The following is a 19,294-nucleotide window of genomic DNA, read 5'->3' as shown; positions in this document are numbered from 1 at the left end:
TTACTATACTGTCGTTTTTTTTCGGGCCAAAAACGCCTTACTGTACTATGTCGTTTTTTTCGGCTCAAAAACGCCTCACTATACTATGTCGTTTTTTTCGGGCCAAAAACGCCTTACTATACTATGTCGTTTTTTTCGGGCTAAAAACGCCTTACTATACTATGTCGTTTTTTTCGGCTCAAAAACGCCTTACTATACTATGTCGTTTTTTTCGGCTCAAAAACGCCTTACTATCCTATGTCGTTTTTTTCGGGCTAAAAACGCCTTACTATACTATGTCGTTTTTTTCGAGCTAAAAACGCCTTACTATACTATGTCGTTTTTTTCGGGCGAAAAACGCCTTACATACTATGTCGTTTTTTCGGGCTAAAAAAACGACATAGTATAGACAGTATGGACAGTATATTTTTGTATTTTATTGATTAACAACACAGACATGCATTTTGTCAACATACTTGCAGGTTCATAAAGGACATGTACCATGCTCATTTCCCAAATGAGGAATTTCTGTTATCAGGACAAATTGGACAGCGCAAACACGAGTCTGTACTAGAGAATATTTACTGTACATGGTCGTTTTTTTCGGCTAAAAACGCCTTACTATACAGTACATGTTTTTTTTTTAGGGTTAAAAACAACCGACTAAACATGGTCAGGTTTTTTTTTTCCCGCCTAAAAACGCCTCACTATACATGGTCAGGTTTTTTTTTCGGCTAAAAACGTCTTGCGCTGACTTGCTTGGCATTTGCACAGAAATCAAACTCAAACTGTTTTAATTTGATTTTCTATACTTTTTCAAAAGGCTGCCGTTTTATTTTTAAATGCAGGCTATGTTTTATTGAATTCTGTTTGTTGCCTCGATAAGAGGCATGTTATGCACTTTCTATTTTGTTGTGTTTTCAAATCCTCAAATTAAAAAGGACATCAAAAAGGGGATTTCTATCTTGCATTTCTTTAATTTCATCAAAGCAATGAAACATAATTCATTCACGCACACACACACACAAAATCACTTTTATCTGTTTGTGATTGAAGGGTTTTATTTGACACATTTAAACAATATGCGTGTCCCAGAATGAGAAACGCTACAATTCAGGATGAATGATCTCCTTTGATGTCCTTTGTAAGTGGTAGATCATGAAAAAAGGTCTCATTCGTTTCCATTAATGTACTAGATTTCCTCAATGAGTGACCGTCCCTCTCAACACCTGTTCACTGAATTTTTTTCCAAAACAGGCCATTTTTATCTGTTCAGTAATCCATTGAAATAAAACGCAGAGAATACATGCATCGATAATGGTCCCTTTTCCTTTCTCCTAACTGCCACAAGACAAGGTTAGATTCCAAAAATGCCCACCCTGACAGCAGTTCAGTAAAGCAACGCCCCTGGCCACTAGTTGCATATATACAGTAGAATAAATCATTTCTTTTTGTACAGAGCATCATGACTTCTATCGTGGCTTATATTTGACATTGAACATTTTTGGTGCATTCACGTTCTGATCACGTTTGTCACCTCCCAATGCATCGGGATTTATTCACACTGTGTGTGAGTGTGTGTGTGTGTGTGTGTGTGTGCGCAACAAGACTGTTTAAATGGGCTCCACTTGAGGTTCGGTAGGCGGTGTAGCGATGTCTTCCACCAGATCAGAGTCGGGTTCGGTCACCACCACGGCCACCTGCTCACACGCCAACAGCCATTTTCGTGTATCTGTGTGTGTGTGTGTGTGTGTGGTACCTGGGATGCAGAGCGCTCTGTTGCAGCTGGGGGAGCGACCCGCACAGCCTGAACTGCGGGCGATGGTGGGGGGCGGGTCTGTGGATAGCGAGGTCGCTCACTCTGAGCCTAAACCACCAGAAAAATGAAAAATACCAATTGAGACGGTGAGAGGGGTTTGGCGATTCCTAAAAGTGAAAGTGCGCAAACAAAAGAGGACATCTGAAGGAAGGGTCACGACCTGAGTCCTGCGCGCGGCCAGCACGGTGAGACCGAAGAGCATGACGGTGATGCAGATCAGCAGTTCCAGCACCAGGAAGAGCACCAGCGTTCCCAGGATGCCGTCAATCAGCATCTAAACGGCGCAAGACGCGCTCAGTTAGCACAAACGCTAAAATGTTGCACAGGGGCCCAATGCGTTGAGGGGAAAAAAAATATGAACGATGGCCGTCCGCTTACTTTGCACTTTTGCTCGATCAGCTCGGTGCATTTCCTGAAACAATGTAGCTGCGAAGACAAAACATCAAAAAGTCGGCTTGAGGCCACTAATGGATAGCCACGGTTAGCATGTTAGCATTTGAGCCGCTTTTCATTTTGAAAATACAGTCAACCCCTGCTATAGCGCACATTTTAAGATTTGTTTTGAACAGTTATCGATTTTTAATCACTTCTTTGGGGGGGGGGGGCTATTTTTACAATGCACACAACTTGTTAGTGGGACTTTAGTGTGTAGTACTGCGTTGTGCCACAAGACGCCAGGCAGCGCCGAGCACTCCTGAAAGAGATGAAGCGCAATGAAGGAGCATGAAAAAGAAGAGAAGGTCTGCTCTGTTGATTTTTGTTCTGCGAACATCGATGGTCATTTCGCTATCCCGTCAATTGCGGTTTGCCCGATACGTTAGCACGAAGCTACTCATGATTTGTTCAAACGCATTGGTGGGCATTTGATTGATTTTTGCTCCATCTTCTTCTATCTTTTAGCAGTTGGCAATCAACATACTGCACGATCGTCTCAACTCTTGACAGAGTGAGAACACGTATGAAAGAATCCTTTCAAATGCGTTGTGAAATTTCAGGCGAAACAGGGGTTCACGGCATCCACCTTTACACGTCTCGCAAAAACATTGTTTCAGTCTCGCACCCGACAAGACTCGAATCAAGCGACCGGTACGAACGGAACACTCAACCGGGTACGGCCGTGCAATTCACCAAGATGAAATACGAGCGCCGGCATTACCACGGCATGGTACTCCAGCCGGCGGCAGTGTTCGCAGTGGTACGAGTCCTGCCTGTACGGGAGGTGCTTGGACATGAGCCCCAGCGCGGCGGTGGAGAAGGCGGCGCTGATCAGATGAAGAACCAGGGTGCATTTGACCTGCAAAAGCACCGGAATCAAACAATGCGGCGCGCCGTTTCGCCAGCAATACTCAAAGAAATGCAGAGTCAAACATTTCAAAATACAGTAGATACAATGCATAAATAATACTTTGTTGTTTTTTGTGCATGTGATGGATTGGCCAAACGCATACAAATTATGAATTTAGGCTGGCAAGCGCTTCAGGGCGTCCCCCGGCCTACTGCCCGAAGACGGCCGGGTTAGGCTCCGGCACCCCCCGCCACCCTTGTGAGGAGAAGCGGATGGATGGATGAAATTGCATTTTCCATTTGAGCCCAAACAAAATGGAATAAAAATCAAGTTGTTCCATTGGCTTGGGAGAAAAAATGAACATGAATAAATCCGTAATGATCGCATCTATCTTGAGACACTTAGTGAAGCCCGATGTAGCTCACTGGCCAAAGAAATGAAACTTTTTGGAAGGCACTTTCCAATTAAAAAATGTATTCTCTGCACATGTATAAAATTCAGGGGAAAAAAACAAAACAAAAATAAATGAATCAAAATGACATTTTCAAATCCACTCACGCAACACAAAGAATGCATCCATAATAGCGCTGCCTTTGTCTTTTTCAACTTGATGAAGCTCCTCGCCTTCAATTATTTCACACGCACAACTGCGCAAAGGGTGGCGGACGCGCACTCACCCAAAAGAGAGTGGGCCTCCTCCCACTGTGTATCAACACCGAGCCGGATAAGATGACCTGGTACAAGGGAGTGAAGGACGTCGGGGTCAGAGCGACGCCAAACATGAGCGCGCGCCAGATGTCGCCCACCTGAACGACCGCGACGAGGAAGAGCGCGACGTCGGCCGTGAAGTGGATCTCATGGACGCGCAGCACGGACATGCTCAGGCACAGCAGCAACACGCCGATGACCAGCTGGATGGCCTGAAGAAGACGAGGCGGTCGACGATCATCGGGCTTTCCAAAAAGGCGCCATTCCGGCGAGGGTCGACATCAATCACCTTCGTTACGGTGCTCTCGGCACCGTAACGAAGAGATACAAAAACCCGATGGATGCGTCTTAGTGCTTTTGTGAAGTTTTCTGCGCTCAAGTGATTCAATTTTAGACCGGTAGCATGTTAACCTTTGATCCAGTCTCACGAGCCTTTTGAGAAGATGTCAAATTGCTTCGGCGCGGTCCGAGAGCTTTCTTTCATCGGGTTTGAATTCATTTTATCATACGACCTCATCGCACGTTGGCATTTTCTTTGGTCTCATCAGGCTTTTGAAACGTTAGCATCTTATTTGGTCTTATTGCTTCTTCAAAACGGTCCATTTTTTAACCGTTGGCTCGTCATAATCTGCTGCTATTTTGGTTAAATTCAGTCTACTGTTAGCATTTGATTGAAATCCCAGCCGACAATAGGACATGCCGCCTCCAGTCTTACATCTGTCACTTTTTTTTTTTACCCGATACACAGCACGGTAGCATTTCCAGCTTGTCCAAGTAGGATCTTAAAATGGTCTCCCACCCCCAAAGTCTTTGGCTCCATCTTGAAGTGGGACTGAAGCTGGCCGGGGCTCAGCGTCCCCGGCGGGGGCATCGGCTCCTTTGGGTCGCTCTGGGCCATCGCGCAGCCTTTGAGATCGGGCGCAAACAAACCAAAGTTGCGGGTCAGTTGGTGATGGCGACCACGATGCGGCGGTGACGCATACATTTGTACGATTTTAGGGAACACGTTTCAGTCGTCAATGCGGGCGAGCGCTTCCGATAGCGGGCAGAGGTCGTCCCCACGTCCTCTGACTCAGAGGCCTCTTAAAGGGACAGGTGCCCAGCCAAAACATTTGGCACAGCATCCATCTGCCTCCCTGCTCTTGTTCAAAGCAGCTTTCGAGAACGTGCAGTGAAAGTGCCGTCGACTATGAAATCAAACATCTATCGCTGCCGTGGATTTGTTGTTTTTTTTTAAAGGCACACCGCAGCAAAGTCGGATGCGGCTAGCCGCACCGTGACTTGGCTGTGGTTTTGAGGGACATTGATCAAAGACATCTAGCCCTCCTGCATCTCGTCAGGACAACACACATTATATATATATATATTGGATAGAAGAAGAAAAAAAATCTTACCTGTGCTGAGTCACTGAGGAACCTCGTCTCGGTCAGGATACGGCTGCTGTGCAAGCCAGCTGCTCAAATAAGAGTGCGGGTGTGCGCGTGGATGTGTGATTGCACTGCAGCAATGGGCCACTGCAGACTTTTTGCAGACTTGCAGTCCAGGATGGAAGGAAGGAGGGAGGGAGGCGAGGCGAGGGGAGGGGAGGGGAGGGGAGGGTATGCACTTCAGTGATGTCATCGCATGATGACGCTGCAAATGATTTATTGATGGTTCTCTTTTTAGTTTTTGCCCATTTAAAAAAAAAAAAAAAAAAAAGTAACACCGATGAGGTGACGATTGTTCTGATTTACGACTGCCGCACTGAGGCGCCATAAATGAAAACGCTAACACAAACGTGCCATTTTATTTCCGATATTCCTTTTTAAATGAGCTGGGAAATGGAATTCAAATAAAGAAAAATAACGAGGGGATTTCTTTTGCAGTTGGTGACTCATTTTCCAACGCGTTTACTCTGGACTTGATCACGTCTGTACCTTCACAGTCTTTCTCTCGAGTGCACGTAACATGTAAATGCGATCGACTCGGTACACCCGCGCAAATCTAATGAGGCTAAATCACGAGTGACAATGAAAAGCATTTAGCATAAAGCGCAACAGTTACGACGAGAGCGCTTGGATTTCGTCATGTGAATTTTCGTAGCGACAGCGGATTTGGCCCGGATGCGAAAGTCGACCGTTCCAAGCCGCCCAACGGCGAGCGATCAAAGGGGAGTCAAACGGTCGTCCCCGGATGAGTGAAAACAACCTCCCGTATTTGGTCCTGGTTTCACGCAGCGCATGAGGACCACGTTGACATTTCCCATTCAAAATGAACACGGCAAATGGTTCAGTAGTCACATTAGGTCCAAGCGTTGCGGTGTCGCCGAGGCACGTCCACGCAGCGGAAATGCCATCCGACAACACGCCACCGTTTAGTAGAAACGTCAGACAAAAGAGGTCCACAAAGTTGGCGAGGTGACCAAGTTGTGCAGAAGCCGACTCAAAGCAAAGGCCTGTACGCAGAGCGTCAACACTGGGTCAAGGACAAACGTTGTCCGGTTCAAGACGCCCGCCCGCCCGCCAACAAGGAGCGTTTGGGCCGCACGCTATTGGGCGAGAGCAACGTGGCTCTCGGAAAACAACGATTCCATTCTTGTCGCATTGAGACTTTCTTCTCGTAGCGTAATATTATTTGGGTCCAATTAAAACATGGATTCAGCGTAGGAATGGGACTTGATGCTTTGGGCTTTTTTGACCAAATGAAGCAACTTTCTATCTCATCATATTTGGACTTCATTTCTGCCATATTATGAATCTATTTGGGTACCACCCCCCCCCCCCCATAACATTAAGAAATGATTCAGTTTCTTATAATATTAAGCTTTACTCTCAGAACCTGACTCCCCCCCCATTCACTTCATTTTACGAGCTTTTTTTTTTGTCTTGGAGCGTTTTCACATAACTTTGACCTTCTCGATCAAGTTTTGTCTCCATTGTTCTATTCAGCGTGGTCCAAACACTCTCAGGCGGCACGTTTGGCCATTTGAAGTCACGCAATAACGTCGTCTTCCCTACCTGGAGCGCCGCGTTCAGATGGGCGTGTTGGGCAAGTGCCCGTTGGAGGCGGCGTCGAGCGCACGTCCGTCGCGCTTGCTCTCCTCCGGCCCCAACCGGAGGGCGCGGCGCTCCGCGGAGGTCCGTCCGCGGAGGTCCGCCCGCTGCGGGGCGGTGCGGCCGCGCCACCGCTGTTTGACGGCGCGGAGGAGGACGGCGAGTAGCGCGCTCAGGCAAAGCGCCAAGAGGACCGACACGGCCACCAGCTCCTTGAAATAGGAAGGGGTCCGCGCGGCGAGAAGCGGCTCCCCGTCTCGGAAGGCCGCCTCTTTCGCCGCCCAGAAGGTGAAGTTGGGGCCCGAGGGGCCGGGCGGCGGGCCGCTCTTCCGCTTGACGTGGTAGACGGCCAGCGTCTGCCGGAAGCCGTTCTCGGCGGACAGGCACAGGTAGTGGCCCAGGGTGGCGGGCGTGGCCACGAAGCTCAGGCTGCCGTCGTCCAGGTGCAAGAAGAGCTCCGGGGACAGCCGGCTGTCGGGGCGCTCCCACCACTGGCGGGAGAGCCGCGACGCCGCGGGGCACGGCAGGCGCACCACCTCGTGCAGGGACACCGGCAGCGGCTCGCCTGCGGGACAGCGAGCACAGATGGAGATGACGGGACTCCCTTTTTTCACTGATATTTATTTGCATTTTTAATCCCGTGATCTTAAAGCATCAATCTCATCTATGCGTCTAAAAATAAACGGGTGAATATCAAAATGACATCAATGTTTTTTGTATTTGCTTTGCGTCACAGATATATTTTGAGGAAAAACCAGCACACAAATAAAATGTACTAAATGTTTTTTAATCAAATTCTACAAATACATTTTTCTCTATTTTATTCAATTTCTGATTCTAAAATGATGATATAGCTTTTGTCTTTTTTTTAAAGGCAGTACTGTATATCATTTACATGTCGTGTGTTTTTATTTTTAAGGCATTTGGATTTTTGTTTTAAATGAAAATCTTTTTTGTTGAAAAGAATATATGAATGAAGATCAATTGACAAAGAAAGATTTTTAAGGATTCAAACGTGGTAACAAAAAGAAGAAAAAAAAACACTCTCTCTCTCCCAATGCCCAAATGCATTCTCTAGTTGACGTCTTTCTCTAGTCCGAGCAGTACAGCAAAAGTATTGTGATGACAAATGAGTGGAAGTTGTTTTTTGTTTTGTTTTTTACGTCCCCCATCCCCACCGCACTCCAAATTGTTCCGTGAATGCGGAAACGCGGGTCCGAATAAGCTTTGCTCACCCGCGGGCAAGCCGTTTGGCCCGAAGCGAGCTCGGTGCACGGACGTGACGCTCTCGCAGGCCTTCTCCACGTTGCCTCCCTCCACGTCCTGGCCCAGGTGGGGGGCGGAGGGTCCCGTGCAGACCCGACGGGCGGCGTCCCACCCGCAAAAGGGGTCCCGGGCGAGGACGCACTGGGCGCAGGTCCGGTAGAAGGAGCAGTTGGCCGTCGGGAGCCCGAGCACTCCCTCGGACGTTCCCACGTAGATCAGGCCCTGTCAAAGAGATGGCGGCCAACGGCGTGAGACTCGGGCTAACGGCCGGACTCGGATCGTCGGCACGCTGCCGCAGAAGGCTCCCGATCGGGTGAACCTTGGCGACGGACAGCTTCAGGCTCTTGACGGCTTGCGGCGCGACGAACACCCGCACCTCCTCCACGACATGCGCCCCGGTCCGCAGCGGCACGGCTTTGTGAAGGTACCCCGACTCTGAAACGTCAACCGATACGTTTGACACTCGAGCCGCCCCGATTCCAAACGAACACGGCCTTTTCAAAAGCTCACGAGGTGGCCGGACCTGTCAGGAGAAAGAGGACCGCGTAGTCCGCGCCGTTTGCCGCCCGGACCCTTTGGACGGTCAGGTGGCTGTAGCGGTGCTCGGCGGACACCAAGGCGGGACGCCCGCCCGCCGGCCGCACGCTGTCGTCCGCCAAGAAGTTCTCCTTGACGAAGCGCAGAGCGTTGTCCGACGCGTTGTGCAGACCGCACTGAAGACGAGAGGAAAGGACGGCCTCAAAAAAAAAAAAAAAACGAACCCAAAGGCAACATGTCCGCGATATTCAATCCACCTTCTATGGCCCCGCCCATGAAGGGAAAAATGGTCAAAACTGGTGTTTTTCACACGGACGCTTGACAACACTTTACCTCGCCCGGATTGGCCACCCTCTCTTGCACCCTGGTGCTCCACTGCAGCGTGTCACGGTTGAGGACCTTGTAGCCGCCCGAGAATGCCGACTTGATGTCCGCCAGGCGGAACGAACACACGGCCGACAGTCCCAAATTGACCGACCTGCATTAAAAGGGGGAATAAAACGAGCAACGCGTGACTCTCCATGAAACAATCTTTTCTTTTTTTTTTTTTTTTAAATAAAAGACGGCTTTGTGAAGGAGAAGCCATGTGGATGTCCGATGACCTATCACATGTCACTTAATACATGTCACTTTTTTCTTTTCTGATTGATATAAAAATGATTAGATACAATCACATAACAGGGTAGGACTAGATACGTTTTTTACTTCTTCCTACTCCCTTGAACATAACTGTGTTGAATGAAGATTGATTTCTTTCTTTTTACTTTTTTTATCTACCTTATTTTCTGTCAAATTATTACTGTATATATGTTTTATGTTCAATAAACAAACAAACAATAATACGTTGTGGAGAATCTTGACTTCCTTTTGTCCATGCTAGGAAAAGGTCAATACCCAACTTTATTTCTGGACTGCTTGAAAAACAAGAAGCGAAGCTGTAACAAAGGGCGCTATGTAATAATAATTGATATTCCAAAAATGAATGAATTAAATATCATCGCCTACTTTGGATACACGACGTGAAAAGCGTTCCTGCGGCCAATCATTCGCGTCTAACCATGCGGTCGTCATGGAAGTACATGTACACCGTGTTGCGTTTGAGGTCCCTGGGGTGCGCAAGCGCTCAATTGTTTGAAAAGAGAATGGTGCGGTTTTATAAACAATAAAATCATGACCGTATTAAATAATGACACAATGAGCTCTCTTACGTGACATTCCAATCAGTCGAACGGCGAGTTGAATTGGACGCTAAAAAATGAGCTCGTATTAACCGGGGGAACGCTTTTGACCGTGGCGACGCCTCACTGACCACTGAGAGGTGAAGATGCCGTAGAAAAGCGTGTCGTCGGCCGGTGCGTCGGCGGCCGGCGGCAGGCTGTCGATGTCCTGGAGGACGTTATACGGCAACTCGCCGTCCGCCTGGCACAGCAGCTGCGCTTTAGCGAAGGTGGTCCAGCGCCGCTGGAGCGTCCGCTGGCCTCCGACGTCACTCTAGGAAAGAAGGAATCGAAAAGAAATGCCGTTATTGCAGTTGGATACTCTGCATTCCCCCAAACGTTGACCGGCCCTCTCGTCAACGCTGCAACTTCTATATGCTGGTTGGCCTACGCCCCGCCCCCACAATCATCATCACCCTTTCCATCCGTTGTTACCGTGCAGACTTGGGAAACGCGCGAGACGACAAACTTGTCGACAAAGTCGTACTCTCGGCCCACTTCGCTGAAGAAGAAGTAAATTTTGCCCTCGTCTGGAACAAAGGTGGAGCCGATGAAGGTGGGATCTGCACACGGAGAGAGAGAGAGAAAAGCAGCTTTAAAGGTGCACCGCCACAAGCGGCGTGCGGCGTGCCCCGTGGCGCCTCCTGACCCTCGAGCCATCCCAGCGTGTCGTCCAGCTTGAGGTCCACGCGGGAGCCTTCGCTCAGGTGGCGGGAGATGAGCGGCCAGTTGCCCCGGTAGTCGGCCACCGTGCCGGTGTAAAGCTCTCCGTCTGGGGACACGCGGCGACGGGACGGTCACTCAACGTTTGTTTCCGATCGGCGGCCTCGTCGCGTCGCGGTCCGCGCGCTATCGGTTTGGAACGGCCAAAGGGAGAAGGAGCGGTAAGCCGCCCGGCCAAGAAACAGCGCGGCGCCACGTACCTACGATGATAGCCGTGTTGCGCTGGTAGGGATCATAAGGGCAGCGACCTCGCCCCTCATCCGGCTTGAGGCTCACCGTGAATGTATCGGAGTTCTACAAAATCAATCGAGAGAGACGCATTATATTAGGGCCTGAACAATGCGGGTGTTTTGCAGGCCGATGCCGATCCTCGGTCGAGTAAAGTTCCCCCAACGATTAATCGGCAGATACATTTTTTTTTTAAATGTGGATAGTCACCAAAATACCTTTTTGGGGGCTCTTAATGCCGACAAAAATCATATGAATGACAAGACACAACATTTGACGGTTTTGCAAATCCTTTGGGAGGGGAAATCGTTGCTAACAACTAACTAAGCTAACAACACGGCCAAGTCATCAGTTCGGCCCGAAGCTAATATAACGTCGGCGCATACGGAATCCAAACTTACAATGTAGATACAACGCGGACTGAAGGCAAACGTTCCGCAGGCGTAGATGTGAGTGGCGTTCAGGAAGAGCAGCACGCGGATAAAATTAGGACAGTCCGCCTGGAATAAAAAATAACAACCATCACTTATTATTTCTACTGATTGATACACTACAATTGTTTTATGTCAAATAAATAAACTCGTGCATATGAAAACAAAAGTCCAACTATATATCCATTGAACAGACCCGTGCGTTTTTATAGGATGATGCCGATTCAGATGTTTAAAAAAGAAAAAAACGTTTTGTATCTTTCCTAATCTTAGATTAACACAAAGGCATCAGCGTTATCTACATTTGCCGGCGACTGCGACACAACATGATTCCAATTCAAGAGGCAAGACAGGAAATGGGATCGTGTGCAAACGAGCTACTTGCCATCTTCTTGCCTTTCATTGAACATTGCTCCAGGTCTTTCTCCGAAGGCCTCCAGTCCAGCTACGAGACCAGAGAGCAACGCCTGGTGAAAAGAACGCAACATCGCGTACACCTCCGAATCACCACGCCTTCCCTTACCTTGTTTCGCAGGACAATGCCGTCCTCGAGGCTGACGTCCAGCGCCAACACGGCGTCTCGTCCACCCACGTAAAGCGTATCGCCGTCTTCGCTGAGCAGCAGCGTGGTGGTGTTGCCTACGTCGGCGCTGCTGAAGTGGGTAAGACGTCTCCCCGGACTACCTGCGATCGCACGCGCAGATCGGGGGGCTTTTAGGCCAAGGCGACGACAACGCATGGAGATGTTAGCGAGAGGAAATAGAATAAACGGCACGGACGCGGAATGGGCGGGGACAAAAAAAAAAAGTCTCCACTCACCCATGGAGAAGGAGACCCGAGGCATCAGCGTGGTCACAGAGGAGTTCAGAAAGCCCAGCAGAGTCACGGCGAGGGGGAGCAAGCGGCAGCCACTCGCCATCCCGGCGGGAAGTTGAGGCGAGGCTGCGAGGCTGAAGGCCGATGGGCGTCGGAGGGGGTGGGGGTCAAGGAGACGGCATTCGCAGGGCAGGCGACCCTCGCCGAGACCACATTTTCTGTTTGCTACGTCCCACCATTGCTGAGACAGCTGGGAGGGACAAACGGGTTACAAGTGGCCAATGCCCTCCCAGTGACTTGCAGATGTAGACAATTATAGGTGCTGGTAGGTAGTAAGCCAGTAACTTAGCTGCCTTGTTTGACTACATAGAGAGGTAGTTAGAAGCTTAAAGAGTTACCCTGTTCGCCGGCTATATAGAGAGATAGGTAGGTAGGTAGTAAAACCGTTAGACAATGTAGAAAGACTTCCATCTGTCCTTAGTGATGAGGTTCCTGTCATCGAACAGCATAGCCCCCGGGCAACAAGTCGAATTATACCGAGCGTTACTAAACAGAAAAGAGAATTTAAATAGGGCATAATGAACTTCAAATGAATTATAGTGCTTATTTCTTTTAAAGGAAATGTTTTTTGTTTGCGAGAAATGCGCACTTCCCACCGTTACGTTACCTTCCATGCTAGCGGTTAGCGCCCCTTCGAGCCGGTTAACTATCGAAATACGCGATGAGCTGTTGAAATGTGTCTCTTTTAAGGTTAAAATTACCCCCGCCCCCATAAAACCGCATCGTGTGCGACCTAGCCCTCCTTGGTATCGTCGCAGGTACGGACGGACGGTCTTTGTGCAAAAGAAAAACATTTTTTAACAGCCGTCACTCGAACGAGGCGTCCAGGTTTCAAAGCAGCACCCACGAATACTTTCATTGTTCTTACGTCTCGTCCGGTTCTATCCCCGGGAAGAACGTGAAGCTGGAAGGGGCCACAAGACAAACGCGTGTCCCTCGGCCTGGCGAAAACGCTGAACCGTGGAGGAGAGGGCTCAAGTGAACGTCGTCTCGACTGTGTCAACAAACAGCCTCGTTCTCCCACCAGTGGGGTTGGCGAGACACGAGTTGGGGGGGGGGGGGGGGCGTGCGAGCGTTTCCGCGAGCCTGTGTGACAGCCGGGCTTTCGGGCAACCTCCAAATGACATTTTCCTCGAGTTCACAATCAAAGCTGCTCCCCAAAATAACCGAACTGCCATAACATTGAATCAAGCCTGATGGGCCTCCCTCGGACTAGGTGAGAAAAAAAATCGTTTCAATATGATATTAGTCCTCCATTCGAGAGAAACAAGGAGAGATCTTGACTTAGAAAAAGGACAGTTGGAACATTCAGCTTGAAATGCATCGCGTTACAGTATTTGGACTTCGGTTTCAGTGTTAAATGACTGCGGACGTTGTCCGATGATCCCAATCTGCAAATCAAGTGAAGCATCTGGTGTTATTTTAAACACCTTCCAGGTCGGTCCATACTGCCCAATCGGCACAGGTTGATTCCAGTTCTACTACCTAATTCATGCCAATCGGTTTGGTGTCATTTTGTAGAAGTACCTGTCAAGTCATCCATCTTGTATGAGTAGACCGCCGTGACTCCACATCGAAAGGGGAGCGGTCAAACCCCAGCGCCGATCTTCAGTCGCTCGATTTCAAGTCTACAAATTGCATTCAAACGACAGGAGGTTAGCCCGGTTTTAAAAGCGGGGAAAGGATAGGGAGAGGGTAAGATGGCTAATCAGAAGGAAGGGAGATTAGAAAGGATTTAGCGGGGTGACCTGAAAACAGACACGTGCTGAAAAAGACGGACGGCTGAAATGACCCGCCCACGCCGCCGCGGTGACGTCACTCAAATTTCATGTACCTTTTCTCTATTGACATGCCGTGAATCAATCAGTTCAACCCCCCCCCCCCACCCCTCTGAAAATACAACAACAAGAAAATCACCAAGAAAAATAGCAGCGTGGTTTCCAAATGTCATTGATGCGGACCGATACCGGTTGCCTCTTGCCCCCCCCTAGCAACAAGATCCAGTCAGGGGCCCCGCATGGAGGATTCCCGACATGTCGTCGATGGATCGCCGGAGTGTCTGGGCTCGAGTTGAGGCCTACGGCAGCTTCTTCTGAATGTTGTCCGTCGGTGTTGAGACCGTTTTCCGCGGCCTGTGAAAGCCACCGTCGTTGCAAGTGGACATTTTGCGGAAGCGCGCGGGTAACCGTTGGATGCGTCTCACGGGAGGAGCCCTTTTGATTCCAGATCACTGCGACAACAGCTCGAGGTTAATTGTGCACAAGGAGTGAATTTATTCAACATGATTTCACAAACTGGTTCTTGTCAACGCCGATCTCATCCAACCGCCAATAAACGACATGTAAGAAGTAAACAGAAGCCTTTTGGGCAACACCCCGACTATACACGAAAAGGAAACCAAAAAAAGCATGCGAGTTAATGATTCGAGCGGGTATGGCCTTTTGTACCTATTAAATTGGACGCATCTGACACGATATATTCATTTCTATTCGACTTTGGTTACGAGCACCGGCAATCCCGCCTTCCCGGTGGAAGAAGGTTAGTCGGTTAACAAAATAGAACAAACAAGAAAAATACCAAAGCCGTTGTGGCGAGTGGGTTTGGTCGGAGAGAAAACTAGCCTGATTTGGATTCGGATTTTATTACACAACATATGGTGGGGAAGTTAAAACCCGTCATATCGAGATGATGGCGTAGAAAAATGGAATGCCTTGTACTTGGGTCGTCTTTTTTTGTATTTGGCCCGACGCCCGATGATGATGCGGCGGCGGCGGGTTCTACATTTCCAAGGAGGATTTGGCCGGCCGGAACCGCGGAGCCGTTTATTTCTTTTGAAACATTTTGTCGGTTGTTCGTCGAGGGCGTTCACAGGAGGGCGCAGCTGCACGAGGTGCCCTTGTTGCCGCCGAGGAGGCCGTGCTGCGAGGTGGCGAGAGTCTGGATTAAGTTCCAGAAGTGGGAGAAGGAGATGCCCTCGCCGTCGCCCACGCCCATCTTCCGAAGGACCTCGCTCAGGCCCTGTTCTGTCAGGAAGCCCTGCGGAAACGTGGAAAGAAGTGAAAATGTCCGACAACAGTTTTGCCTTTTCAGAAAAGTGCAACGCGAGAACTCGACTCCACTTTTCCTCCCGCGACTGTCAAACGGGTGAACTTGAGCCGCCACGTGGAAACGACCGCGGGTTCCCCCGCCGCGGAAAAAGACCGGCTTCCGGTCGAGGGGCGCGTAAAAGGTAGCCACGGTGGCGTTTACACGCCCGGACGATACGCGGAGTCGCTCCCGAGGCCGCGAGTGCGGTTGGCTAAGGTTCGCGCCCCCGCCCGGCGCGCATCTTTTCCAGATGTCGCTCAAGCCCACGGAGGCGTTTACACGGCACCACCGGACACTCGCGCCTTCCTCGCTCGTCCGCGTGCGTGTGCGAAACATGCGGCCGCACCCCAGCTACTAGAAATCTCCTCTATGTGTGTTTTAATGCTCACACGCTTTCTCACCTTGCCCAGGTTGGGCAGCTGAGAAGTCAGAAGCCCTTTGAACTCGTCCACCTTTAGCGCGGAGCCGTTGTCGGCCGAGGCCGAGTGGAACTGGGTGACCAGTGTGTTGATGGCGCCCTCCAGGTCCGAGTACTAGGCAAAAAAAAACATTTGGAAATGACCTCTATGCTGCGAGTTGACCTCCGGGCTGATTTCACAGTGTACAGAATGCGATGGAGAAGAGGCAGAGAAGGCCGGCCCTCGACTAAGATGCTCTTTTTCGCGGCGGAGATGCAATAGCGAGCGAGGAGTACGCTTGTACGCTCCGTTTGCAGACGGCGCCCTGCGTAATGTTCAAGGGGCGCTTGTTACAAGGTGGCGAATTCCAGCTCGCCGGACTACGGCATGTCACGCGTTAGGATGACGGGAATGTTGCGAGGAAAAGAAAAAAGATGTGCTTTGGCGTTTAAATATACAATGTTTCATGCTATATACACACACATCTATATATTATAGCTTGACACAATCACGCTTTGCATCTCATTTGGAGAGCTGAGCAAACAAGCGGGAACAGGAATCCTTTGCAAAGTGCGTTTGAATAAGTTTCATGGCGGTGAAAGAAGGGTAGGAGGGGCAAAAGCAAAAGACAACGGTTTTCCGCGCCAAATCGGGAACGTATGGCCCACTCTAGATCGGACTCGCTCAATGGCTTTTTGCTCCTGCTTCATTCCGATTCTTTCAATGGGCTGCGACGTTATCTCCGATTCTCACAAGGCGGCGGTGGCGTTTTCCTCGTGCCCCTTGAAAGGAGCAGCTCCCCGAATCGAGCGCGTCCGATGACAATCGAGCCATTCGAGCGGGGACTTTCTTTCGTTTGCGGTAATTCCCCCCAAACTACGGCGCAGCTCGCGGTTCGGCTTTTTGTTCCTTCCCCCTGCAGCGTTTGTTTCTTTGGTACGCCGAACATTTCCAACATGCTTGTTCAGCCATCCCCAAAATCAATCGAGCAAGCAAAAAAGCTTTGAAAGGTGTGACTCTGTTCAGTTCAAACAAGAGGAGCCTTAACTCACGAGGTGGCTTGAGGCTTACGAGCATTCAAATCATCAACGGTCACCGCCGACGATGGTTTTCAACAAGAAACGCAGGACCGCAGACCACGGCTTCTAAAAGGTTCCGAGACAATTGACTTTGTTCTCTTTTGAAGATACTGTATACGAAATGAAGTACGATTCAATGAGCTCCCGTTGACCTCGGCGGATAGCCGACGATCCGCGACAGATCACGTAAAACGCTTTTTTTGTCATGCTTTTTACCCCTCTCGCGCTTTTTAAACTTAAACGTGTATTTCAACTCTCTCTCTCTCACACACACACACACACACACACACGTGCGCGGAAGCAAATAGCGGGGCCGAAATGTATTGAAAACACTGCACGCATCGGCCATGAGCTCATTCCGCTTGTGCGGACGGTCCAACAAACTGCTGAAAAGTGCGCCGGTGGCTACGGCTCTCCTCTCCACGTTTCTGGATGTGGAGCGGGGGCGCGAAGGATCGACTGCAATTCAGCCAGCTAAGACCGGAGTGAAAAAGCGTTCAACGAAGCTCCTCAAGATGCCAAAGGATGGCAAGGTAATGCCTATGCAGTATTTTGGCCCGAGCACAAAAACACTATTTGGGTTCATTGTCGTGTCATTTTGGGATCATTTGAAAGTTGTACACGCAGCGTGATGGAATCATTCATTCCCCTGCATATTGGTAAGACAACCGACAGATTGTTTGGAAGTTCCGATCAGCATCCAGAGGGTCGAGCGGGGCTTTCTCCGAGGACAATTAATTCACTTACGAGCACCATTTGGTGACTTCTATAACCACACTTCCTGTGCAGTCTGACTTTTTTTTTTTTTTTTTTTTTTGGAAATGCAAGCAAGCCGCGTGAATACGTCCCAAGGCTCCGGGTCTCCCCCCTCGGTCGCCAAGATCAAGTCACATGAGACGCACTCAAGTTAGTCATTTCAAAAAATGCAACAAGTAGCTGTGCTCTGCACGCAGGCAGGCCGCTTTGTGTCTCCGTCTCTCTCTCAGAGAGACGCACACGCACAGGGGAAAAAAAACACCACGCCCTTGTTCTTTTAAGAATGACAAGCTCCTGCAAGCCCTTCACCTCTGCACTTGATGTCACTTTTCTAGGCTCGTTGAAATAGACCAAACCGTTGGATAGTTTGATGAGATTCTTTTGCTTTGGATGTACTTTAGCCGCTTCAAAGCATAAATTGCATCGGAGTTTTCGTACGACTGTACAGTCGAGCCCTAATTTAACCGACACTGTATTGCCGTCACGTCAGTCATGATCGTCATACAGTATATGCATTTGACACTTTAAAATACGCCCCATTTATGTTTAGATGTCGGTATTTTGGGGAATAGCCGACTTGCCCAATGGAAGACTTTTACATTTTCGAGTGCGAGTACGTGAATGAGAACTGTTTTTTGAGACTCATTGTTCCTACCAGCTCAGATTTGGACGAGTAATAAAAAGAATGCCATTGATAGGAGGGATGGACGATTAAATACGGAATCCATTTATGTGTGCATAAACGGTTTCAAACACTCCTGATATTCAAGTCTACGAAACGATTTATTTGTAGCATTGTCCGGCCCTTTGTGAACTTGACAAAAATGGCCCCTGATGATCAACTTCAGTGGTCAAGTGGCCCTCATCCAGCCTTTTTCGAGTTGATTTCACTTGGAGGGGGGGAAAAAAAAGAACGCCATCTTGTTTTAATTCAACTAGTTAATGACGCGCGCGCGCGTGCGCCGTCCGACTTTTGGAAAAACTTCTTCATCTACTTAGGGAGGGGCCGGCCGCTCGCGAGCGACGCCGGACGCCCAAGTTTCGCCTCGCGCGCTACTTCAAGTGTGTGATCGGTGACACAAAAGCAGGCGACCAAGTTGTTTGATGCCAAGAAAACGAGTCGAAAATGGCGCCCCCCCCCACCCCCGTCGGCTGGCTCGGACGCGCGTCCTCGACGGACCGCTTCGTGTTTTCAAACCAAACATGCACGACTACTTTTACGGTTCCCGAGACGTTATCGGTGGGAAATCGGCTGGTTGTTTGCGTCGGTTTCCTACCTGAGGCATGTCGACTGTCGGCTCGAATGTGGCAACTTTTACTGGTCCTGCGTGTCTATCCACTCCTCTGACTGCGCGCGCCTGTGTGTGTGTGGATCTGCGTTCTTGTCAGCAGCTGGCAGCCGTCCGGGATCCTCCCTCCTTCCTCGCTCTGCAAAAGACAAGAGGACGGGGTGGGGGGTGGAAGCAGGAAGAACGAGCTGTAAAAAAAGGGAACCAAATGCGCCAGAACGTCACACCGTGACACCGCGTGTGTCTTTGTGGGATTGTGGGATTGTTATTGTGTGTGTGTGTGTGTGTGTTGTTCAAAAACGGTCATGTTCCTCTGAGGTCCTTCCACTCCACATCTGGAAAATTTAAGTTGAGACAGTCTTGTCGTTGTCCCCCCGTTTGACAAGCCCCATTTGGAGTTTTTTTTTAAACTTGCATCGCACTGATCTGCATTAAAGTTCAAGCATGATAGTAAAAAGTAGATTTGAAATCAGCGTACTGTAATAAAAAAGGGAGGGAGAGGGGGGGAGGAGACGAGGAAACAGGCGCAACCGCATTCCTTCGATCTGGTTTTATGAGCGGAGGCCGTCACTGCGGTGTGTGCG

General features: G+C 49.5%; 3 protein-coding genes and 1 long non-coding RNA gene across 11 annotated transcripts; 1 reads left to right on the top strand and 3 right to left on the bottom strand.

Annotated features, from left to right (window-relative positions):
• Positions 1-1,022: 1,022 nt before the first annotated feature.
• Positions 1,023-5,322, bottom strand: LOC147190419 (uncharacterized). 4 transcript variants are annotated; one of them, XM_086137513.1, is made up of 9 exons: positions 5,186-5,322; positions 4,591-4,697; positions 3,890-4,003; positions 3,761-3,817; positions 2,955-3,092; positions 2,177-2,224; positions 1,959-2,072; positions 1,739-1,846; positions 1,023-1,679 (listed from the first exon to the last, which is right to left on the bottom strand). In XM_086137513.1, the coding sequence occupies exons 2-9, from the start codon at positions 4,687-4,689 to the stop codon at positions 1,593-1,595; spliced, it is 765 nt and encodes a 254-aa protein (XP_085993639.1). In that variant the 5' UTR covers positions 4,690-4,697; positions 5,186-5,322; the 3' UTR covers positions 1,023-1,592. The 4 variants fall into 4 exon arrangements, with proteins under 4 accessions (XP_085993639.1, XP_085993640.1, XP_085993637.1 ...); XM_086137514.1 differs by lacking the exon at positions 5,186-5,322 and having other exon boundaries at positions 4,591-4,716; XM_086137511.1 differs by lacking the exon at positions 5,186-5,322 and having other exon boundaries at positions 1,023-1,846; positions 4,591-4,776.
• sema4ab (sema domain, immunoglobulin domain (Ig), transmembrane domain (TM) and short cytoplasmic domain, (semaphorin) 4Ab) lies at positions 5,188-13,899 on the bottom strand. 5 transcript variants are annotated; one of them, XM_086137495.1, is made up of 15 exons: positions 12,970-13,157; positions 12,045-12,291; positions 11,749-11,909; positions 11,611-11,670; positions 11,196-11,294; positions 10,767-10,860; positions 10,493-10,615; positions 10,279-10,406; positions 9,936-10,117; positions 8,960-9,104; positions 8,613-8,802; positions 8,409-8,524; positions 8,059-8,311; positions 6,788-7,388; positions 5,188-5,323 (listed from the first exon to the last, which is right to left on the bottom strand). In XM_086137495.1, exons 2-14 carry the CDS (start codon positions 12,142-12,144, stop codon positions 6,802-6,804), a joined length of 2,238 nt encoding a protein of 745 aa, XP_085993621.1. In that variant the 5' UTR covers positions 12,145-12,291; positions 12,970-13,157; the 3' UTR covers positions 5,188-5,323; positions 6,788-6,801. The 5 variants fall into 5 exon arrangements, with proteins under 5 accessions (XP_085993621.1, XP_085993620.1, XP_085993619.1 ...); XM_086137494.1 differs by lacking the exons at positions 5,188-5,323; positions 12,970-13,157 and adding exons at positions 12,440-12,587; positions 13,629-13,899 and having other exon boundaries at positions 5,645-7,388; XM_086137493.1 differs by lacking the exon at positions 5,188-5,323 and adding an exon at positions 12,440-12,587 and having other exon boundaries at positions 5,645-7,388.
• LOC147190417 (uncharacterized) lies at positions 13,206-14,938 on the top strand. The gene is made up of 2 exons (XR_015103833.1): positions 13,206-13,317; positions 14,093-14,938. It is a non-coding gene; the product is annotated as an uncharacterized LOC147190417 (long non-coding RNA).
• On the bottom strand, positions 14,351-19,069 carry LOC147190416 (protein S100-A13-like). The gene is made up of 3 exons (XM_086137516.1): positions 18,699-19,069; positions 15,590-15,721; positions 14,351-15,137 (listed from the first exon to the last, which is right to left on the bottom strand). The coding sequence occupies exons 1-3, from the start codon at positions 18,705-18,707 to the stop codon at positions 14,967-14,969; spliced, it is 312 nt and encodes a 103-aa protein (XP_085993642.1). The 5' UTR covers positions 18,708-19,069; the 3' UTR covers positions 14,351-14,966.
• Positions 19,070-19,294: the final 225 nt, after the last annotated feature.

The sequence above is a fragment of the Hippocampus guttulatus genome, chromosome 18 (assembly GCF_054856545.1).
Source record: "Hippocampus guttulatus isolate MCC_2025c chromosome 18, RoL_Hgut_1.0, whole genome shotgun sequence".
Taxonomy (NCBI): Eukaryota; Metazoa; Chordata; class Actinopteri; order Syngnathiformes; family Syngnathidae; genus Hippocampus; species Hippocampus guttulatus.
The sequence above is the reverse complement of the archived record's forward strand: the minus strand, read 5'-3'. Positions and strand labels throughout refer to the sequence as shown.